The 9,152-nt window shown below is 45.1% G+C and overlaps 1 protein-coding gene across 1 annotated transcript; it reads left to right on the forward strand.

Moving 5' to 3' along the window:
* Window positions 1–6,823: 6,823 nt before the first annotated feature.
* On the forward strand, window positions 6,824–8,988 carry LOC133909408 (peroxidase 72-like). Its single transcript, XM_062351832.1, has 4 exons — window positions 6,824–7,259; window positions 7,818–8,009; window positions 8,164–8,329; window positions 8,416–8,988. The coding sequence occupies exons 1-4, from the start codon at window positions 7,032–7,034 to the stop codon at window positions 8,832–8,834; spliced, it is 1,005 nt and encodes a 334-aa protein (XP_062207816.1). The 5' UTR covers window positions 6,824–7,031; the 3' UTR covers window positions 8,835–8,988.
* The last annotated feature ends 164 nt before the right edge of the window (window positions 8,989–9,152 follow it).

Raw genomic sequence — 9,152 nt, forward strand, 5'->3', positions numbered from 1 at the left:
AGCAATGAGATACGACAATTAGCTCACGTTGCATCCCTCTTAATAGTGCGGCATACCTATTCTCAAATTCAAAGATAAAACTCGTTTGAACCACTTTGAGCATTTGAAAACTTTCATGTACCGCTTCTTTCTTTCAAACCATTAGGGTTGCTATCGGAGGATGAACTCCTCAAGCGGGAATCCGGAGGGACCCCCTTTGAGATTCGGCCGGGGGATGATTCTGAACCCGCTTCGTAGGTGAAATAAATGGGAGTAAATGAGATGCAGGTGGAGGTGGAATGATCGGATGCAGGATGGAGTAAATGCTTATGGGATTTTTAGACAGATTCGGGCCGCACTGAGCATAACACCATACTCCTGTGTGTATGCTATAAATGCTCTGAGAATGTCTCTCTGAGGATCTGCTGGGTTACAAGAATATTTGTCTAAGTCTAGAGCTTCGTTCTCCTTGTTCTTCGAGAGTTGTCTGGTGTTCCGTGTTTCGGTCTGGTCGTTCCTTGTGTTCCATGCTTCGGGGTTGTCTGGTCGTCCGTCCACCTTCTCTGGGGAGCTCGCCCCGCTTATATACCTATCGGGGCGGTAGCGTACCCAGAAAGGATGGCACGAGTTCCAAGGCGCCATAAATGGAAAGCAACCATCATGGACTGCTGCGCGAGGTGACAGGGAGGGTTGAAAACACGCCCCCGTCCGGTCTTTGTTCGTCATCATTTGGCTTTTCGGCAAGTGCTGCGGGGAGGGCCCACCGGGCAGCCACCGAGCAGCCCCGCGTGCCCGCCCGGTCAGAGCAGGCCTGACATAGCAAGGCGGCAGACAGTGTGCCTCGAGCTCTGCGACGTTATCCCGAGACGCACTGGATGACGCGCGATGGGACTCGTGCATTAAATGTCCCCACGCCTCCCTACCAGACCGTGGCAGGGACTGACAGCAGACGTGGGGGGGAGTGGTTGGAAGTGCCAGGCCACGCGCCCTCTTAAATGCAGCATCGGGCCTCTCACTAGTTGACACCTCACCGCTGAGCCTCTGTGGGGACCACCGGTGAAGGACTTCTCAGGCCCTCGGGGAACTGTGAGGGCTCGGGAGCTACTGTTCGCAGCCCTGAGCACTCTCTCTCAAATATGCCCTCTCTTGGTCCTCGGAGAACCGAGTGCTCGGGGACCACTGTTCACGGCCCCGAGCACTCTCTTCCGGAACTGACTGTTCGGGTCCTCAGGAAACCGAGTGCTCGGGGGCCATTGTTCATGACCCCGAGCACTCTCTCCCGAAACTAACTTCCCTTGGATCCTCGGGGAACTCGGGTGCTCAGGGGCCACTGTTCGCAGCCCCGAGCACTCTCTCCCGGAACTTGGCTTTTCTTGTTATTGGGGAACTTGGGTGCTCAGGAACCATTGTGTATGGCCCTGAGCACCCTCTTCCCAGAACTTGGTCTTTTCGGGTCATCGGAGAACTCGGGTACTCGGGGACCACTGTTCATGGCCCGGAGCACCCTCTCCCAGAACTTGGTTTTCTCGGACCTCGGAGAGATAACCCCCGAGGGAGGGCGCCATGTGGCACTCTGCTGTTCTGGCCTCGGGACTCGGGGACCCCCGATTCCTGTGTTACCGACAGTCACCAACTTCCATACATTCTTCACTCCATCTTTTTTTGATTCTTCATATGATTGATGTGAATCATCCATAACTTCCCATGGTCTCGCACAATCCATCGGCGCAAAGCCTTCACTCGCTCTTCACCACCACCTTGGTCCTTCGACGCTAAACCATTTGCTTGCGCTTCACCATGGATGGTCCATCGCAGCCGAGTCTTGCTTACCCTTCACCGTCCTGCCATAGAAAACCACTTTGTATTCGACATCATCAAGGAATTAACTTTATCAAATATGGAGTCCACTCTTGTTCTACACTCTTGGCATATATGATTTCAATTAGAAAACCACTTTGTATTCGACATCATCAAGGAATTAACTTTATCAAATATGGAGTCCATTTTTGTTCTACACTCTTGGCATATATGATTTCAATTCAACTTATGCCTTCATATGGATCCTAACCCCAACTCACTCTTAAGCACATAGCACACGGGTTAGTCCATAAAACCTAAATGACAACTTTTATACCTTAAGTTACTTGATCTCCACAAGTAACTTATTAGCCTTTATGCATATTGTCAATCTTTATATAAAACCTAACCCCACTCATTCTTAAACACATAGCACACGGGTTAGTCCATAAAACTCTATTAACAAGTCATACCTTTAGTTACTTGATCTCCACAAGTAACTTAGCCTTGAAGCTTATTACTAATCTTATTGAGCTTCTTCTTCTTATGAGCATCACTAAAATCTCAATGACTTTTGATGCAATTCTTTGAACTCATGGCATTTCTCAAAGAATCCATGCTTCATCATTTATACATCTCCTATGGAATAACCTAATAGCAATTCTCAATATAATTGTAAGTCCATAGGCATTGTCATCACTTACCTGAGCATCACCTAGAGCTCATTCATCTCGATGCATTTTCAATCTCCCCATTCACCTAGAGCTCATGCATATCTCTCATCCATGCATCACCTATGGAACAACCTACTAACAAACTCAACACCATTGTTAGTCCATAGGTATTGTCATTAATTACCAAAACCACACATAGGGACTAGATGCACTTTCACCTCTATATGGTGTTATTTCTTCTTTAGCATCGTGGGTAGCCCCCACCCCCCACCACCACAAGTTTCCAGGCATTGATCTTCATCTTCTATGGCATAGGTGTCAGCCAAATTAGTTTCTAGATTAGTCACTCTCCGGATGGCCTAGAACTTGAAGCCCTCACCGCTCGACTATTGATAATCTCCTTCATAGCAATATGATATGCACTCCTAACCGAAAAGAGCCCAATCTTCTCCGATTGACAGGCCAAAAAATCCTCCTCTTGTGGTCAAGATGTTTTAATTTTCAGAATGAGATCAACATCATCAGGGATAAAATGCCCCCTTAGTAGTTCTTCCTTCCACTCTCCTTGCTCATCAATAAAACTAACCACTCTGGTATATCTACATCTCCCATGATCAGAAGGTCGATGGGATGCACCATGAGGTATCCATAGATCTCGCCAAGTTCTAACTGTTTTTCCATTACCAATCCTCCATATTATACATTTCTTTCAACAATTGCAAGCCATATTCAATTCCTTTCCATATAGCCAAAGGGGTTCCTCTGAACATAGTATCCATTAGGTTCTCTTGAGTAGTACTTAGCCTTTACCAACCACGCACAAAGACTATCCGATTTGTCAATTAGTCACCAAGCTTGATGGGCCAGTAACGCCTGATTGAAGAGACGCATGTCTCGGAAGCTAAGACCACTGTGGTTCTTTGGGAGTATCATTTTATCCTATGCAACCTAGTTCATCTTATGCTTGCCGTTCTCCACATCCCACCAATAACTTCTCATCAACTCTGTTAGGTCATCACAAACAGACACGGGAAGCTTAAACACACTCATCACATTTGTTGGCAGGACTTGAGCTACTGATTTTATTAAAACTTCCTTGGCACCACTTGACACATATTTCTCTCCCCAATCCACCAGTCTTTTGCTCATCTTAGCTTGCAAAGTCTGGAATTTTTTTATTATTCATTCTTCCTTTAGGAACTGGCAAGCCTAAGTATTTTGCCTCAAAACCCACCTGTGTAACATTAAGAATAGTTTTCACTTCCTCTTGGACTTCAGCCAGGCAAGACTCACTAAAAAGCATTGAGCATTTAGTGGGGTTTATGAGCTGGCCCATGCTTAGTACATACTGGTGCAAAACATCTTGAACGATCGCTGCTTGAGCCGGTGTAGCATTTAAGAACAGTAGAGTGTCATCCGCGAAAAGCAAATGTGACACCACTGACGCGGTCGGGCAAATCGTGAGCGGGTTGACACCCCTCGATGACACTGCATCTTGGATCATAACAGATAATGAGTCAGCCACAAAAAATAAAAGAAATAGTGGCATAGGATCACTTTGGTGTAGTCCTCTCGATTCGAAAAACTGCTAGAAAAGTCTTCCATTAAATTTTACAGAGTACTTGACAGTTGTCACACACTACATCGTCCATCTAATCCATTTATATGAGAAGCCCAGTTTCAGCATAGCACGCTAAAAAAAACCCAATCAACACAATCGTATGCCTTAGACAGATCTAACTTATACGAAAAAAAACGACACTCATCATCAGTGTCTTGCTGTATAAAATACAGGCATTGCCACTATAGCATTGTCAGAGATCAATCTTCTCGGCACGAATGCACCGTGTTAACTAGACATGTTCATGAACCATCCAATCTATCTTTCATACTGACCACGAAAGTACCTTAATTTGGTAGTACAATTCTAAGGTAGGAAGCTACGATAATGTCCGGAAAATTTTAGACGTTACCTTTGTGATGCGAAGCTTGTGCGAAGAAGGGCAGAAGGCATGGCGCTGTAGCACAGTACTTTTATCCCCAAAGACAGGGATACGAATCCGTGTCCGATTGTCACTAGCCATTAAAAAAAAAACTCCATGGGAATAGTCTCCTGCATTTATATGGTCGTCATTAAAAAAATACCTGTAACGACACCTGTGTATTACAAAAGTAGCTGGATTGATTGGTAAGCAAAACCACACTTTTGGCTAATGAAGCTTCTCTGCACTTTGGTTTGCTTGTTTTCACATAGCGTATGCTGTATTGTCATGTTTTGCGCGAGGTTGAATATGGTTGGGCGAATATATTACTACTACTGCTACAACTTGTGTTGGGGGGTGGGCCTACCATGATACAACTTAGATACATTAAGTGAGAGCCACAGAATAGAGATAGACGACTAGATAGGTGAATAGGTATCTTATAATTTTTTTACAAAATAGGTGATCTATTTATTATTTACCTAACGTATCTTAAGAAAAAATCATCATAAAAAGTAACACAACTGAAATTCAAGTTTAACCCGAAAGTTTCGATTCAAAAATTAAATTTAAAAATCCAACAAAAGGTGGATCTCATAGTTAGAATCAAACCCTAGGTTCCACAGTAAACCAATCTATGACTCAACCCACACAAAAATTAGATCTTTAGGAGAAAAAAAAAACTCAAGAAGATGATCACTGGGTGAAAAAACCTCTAAATTGATGAATTAGAAGCAAATAAATTTAATACCCAATTATGTAATTTTATATGCGAATTTTATACCTCTCGCAACTAGAAAATTAACTCCAACAAGGTGGAAAAATTCAGCTCACGCACGAAAACAGAAATCGCGATCTAAAACTTGCAAAAAAAAAAAGGGAACCAATAGAAGAAAACTAGAAGTAGGGAAATTCAAGCATATACAAAAATATAAACTTTATTACTCAAAATGATCAGCCCTATATTAAGCAAATTAAAAAAAATCCTCTCAAAGCTCACACATATTATATAGGCTAAGCATTAATCATTTCTCTCCTTAAAACAATAGCACTAAGCTCTCAAATGGGTGTCACAAGGGGCTGGCTTGTTCAAAACCTCTCATAGCCCTACCCATCTATTTATAGGTCTAGAAAATTTGATCTCTAAATTTTCTAGCTTGTTACTAAAATACTATTCTATTATAGTACACTCCTACCTACCATCAAGGATATTTTGTTCAATTTCTTGCTCCGTCCATCGAACTGTCACGACGTCTTCACGACTTAGGTTCGTCTCGACGCAAGCTTTACGACAGTGCCACATACTCCTACAATCCTCTCACGGATTTAAGTCCCAACTGTAAAAACCTCTTCACGCTTCTCAAAGCGTGACTCATCACTTGCTTACACCTTAAGCAAGCGCTCTGATATCGATACGTGTACTCCGTTTTGCGATCCTAACCACCGGTAAATCTCTCCCACTCACGATCCCTCAGGCTGCCTTATCATTTACACCAGTATCCCTTTCGCTTGACTTTATTAACACATCGTCTTCATTCTCCGTTTCATGCTTTACTTGACATCTATGTGGAAAGCTAGATCGTCTGGCACCAAGCACCCGATTAGCCCCGATCACTCGCCATCAACCGTCAAGTTATATCCATCACCTAAACATCATGAGACAAGTAAATACATTTGTCCAACTCTAACTCCAGTTAATCTATAATCAAAATGCACAAACCAACCTCAAACAATCCAAAACTCGATAAAATAAATTGACAATCTTATCGATCACTTATCGTATATAAACTAAATCACATTTTAGCTTAGTTTCTCGAGACCAATTATTGGTCTAAAGTAAAAGCGCCTGCTTTGTTGAGATAGTTTAAGATCGTTCTCGGAAGACTCCCAGTCCTGGGACCAGATACTGTTACATAATCTGATTAATTCATAAACAGAGTTTCCAATAAAATTGTATCATTGAGTAGGGGTAGTTCAGTTTGACATATATGTTGTATAATGTATGTCTATATGGGCAGCATAGTCTACAGCTCATCGTAGCCTCTTACTTTCGTTTAACACAGTAACACACTGCCCCAATCCTGTGAAGAATTTGCAGGAACGTTTGTTGTGTAAGTGGCTGTTACTGTTTTCACGGTCTACATTTGCCTTTTAGCTTCTCTGTGAAAATGGTCTCACCTGAGAAAGAGAAACCATCTCTCCTCCTACACATGTCTAGGGCCAAAAAGTTTAATCTCCGGGGAACTCTGAGCTAAAACTGAAGCACCAAACCGCAACCGAGACCGTCAGAACCCACTTGTAACTTGACCCGATTTACTGTAACATTTGAGCACAATGTCTACCGACTACCGATCAGCTCACTTATTCTATACACGCCTCGCTAACAACCCGGCCAGCTGCCCGGCTTCATCTGATCCCACCGTCTCCTGCTCCAAACCACCCTTCTCTGATCTTTTCCTACATGCACCCCTTCCTGCCACTATACATACCACCATATGCCCACCTCAGATCATCCACAACCACAAGAAGAGAGGCAAAAACAAGCGAGTAGCAACACTTCTTCTCTTGCTTGTAAGGCAGTGCAGCGAAGATCACTCACATGGCGGCTTCCACGGGTTGCCTCGCCCTGCTATGCCTTGTTTCTGCCCTCCTCCTCACCGGCGCCGTCAGCGGCCACCCATGGGGCGGCCTGTTCCCGCAGTTCTACGACCATTCGTGCCCCAAGGCGAAGGAGATCGTAAGGTCCATCGTGGCGCAGGCCGTGGCCAGGGAGACCAGGATGGCGGCGTCCTTGGTCAGGCTGCATTTCCATGACTGCTTTGTCAAGGTCTGTGCTTCCTGTCTGCTATCGTATTCTTCGCATTCTTCCACACATCAAATTCCGAGTTCTATGTCGGTAAAGTAAGATGTTACGTTCCAAAGACAATGACATGCATTTTATTAAACTTCCTAACGGTACAATCCACGGAATCAATGCAAACAAACATGAGAAACAATAATGGAGGTTTTCTATGGCTGCATAAACACAAAACTCAAAAAAAAACTTGCTATATAAATACCTTGGCGTTGGAAAAGGTAGCATGGAAGAATATGTAGTTTTCAGGCTAACTTTTTTTTTACCAGTGATAAGAAAGCCTACCTACCTTGCGCACGCCAGCACTAACTACTAGGTCTTGGTGACATGATCGAAACCGCGCCATGATTGATTAAACCTTTTTCGTTCCTTTTTCTTTTCTTGAAGTAGAAGATGACCACTTGATTCAAATGCACAATAATTGACGTTCTCCATGCAAATATGCGATGCTCATCCTCCACTCAATTCATGTGCCACTATTGCTGTCCTCATGTGCCTAATCAATCTACCGAAACGCCTTCCTGTGTGTAGGGGTGCGATGCGTCCGTGCTGCTGGACAACAGCAGCAGCATAGTCAGCGAGAAAGGGTCCAACCCCAACAAGAACTCCATCAGGGGGTTTGAGGTGGTCGACCAGATCAAGGCCGCCCTCGAGGCCGCCTGCCCCGGCACCGTCTCCTGCGCCGACATCCTCGCCCTCGCCGCCCGCGACTCCACCGTGCTCGTAAGTACCAGCATCTATTATTCTGTCCAACCACAGCAGAGAAAAGCATCATATATGCAGCAGGAGAAGTGAGCATGATTTATGATCTACATGAATATGCCCATCATCTGTATATAGCCAACCAGGATTCTTGATTTGAACTCTTAACCTGCAGGTTGGTGGCCCATACTGGGACGTGCCGCTCGGCCGGAGGGACTCGCTGGGTGCAAGCATCCAGGGCTCCAACAACGACATCCCGGCCCCCAACAACACCCTCCCAACCATCATCACCAAGTTCAAGCTCCAGGGCCTCGACGTCGTCGACGTCGTTGCCCTCTCCGGTGACTTCCCGGCCATTTCATGGTTTGCTCCACCCTTCGCTATTCACCAGTTTGATCGTATACTTACGCTGCAAAACATGGCATAGGTGGTCACACCATAGGTATGTCCCGGTGCACCAGCTTCCGGCAGAGGCTGTACAACCAGACGGGCAATGGCATGGCTGACAGCACGCTGGACGTGTCCTACGCGGCGCAGCTCAGGCAGGGGTGCCCCCGCTCTGGCGGCGACAACAACCTCTTCCCCTTGGACTTCGTCAGCCCAGCCAAGTTCGACAATTTTTACTTCAAGAACCTCCTGGTCGGCAAGGGTCTCCTCAGCTCCGACGAGGTCCTGCTAACCAAGAGCGCTGAGACAGCGGCACTCGTGAAGGCATATGCGGCTGATGTCAATCTCTTCTTCCAGCACTTTGCGCAGTCGATGGTGAAGATGGGCAACATCTCGCCACTGACCGGGTCACAGGGGGAGATCAGGAAGAATTGCCGGAGGCTCAACAATAACCACTGAGGAAGGCACTGGGGCCGCTTTATGTGCTGAAATGTACTTCATGCTTTCGTTTCTTTTGAGATGAATTGTACTTGATGTTGGTGGCATATAAACATATATATTTTGCTTAAATAAGCAAAGCACGGCTTAACGGCTGTGGACTTTTGACGGATTCGTTCTTGTGTAAAGCATCTCATGGCATTTGTGACAAATGGAATTTTCTTCTGTTCTATTTGTTCACAAGGAATTCCAGCAAAACACAGTATGCACTTGTGTTTCCTTGGAAATTCTCACTGTACTTTACGCACCTATGTTTCTTTCAAAATTACGTGGCGTAGT

Source organism: Phragmites australis, chromosome 1 (assembly GCF_958298935.1).
Source record: "Phragmites australis chromosome 1, lpPhrAust1.1, whole genome shotgun sequence".
Classification (NCBI taxonomy): domain Eukaryota; kingdom Viridiplantae; phylum Streptophyta; class Magnoliopsida; order Poales; family Poaceae; genus Phragmites; species Phragmites australis.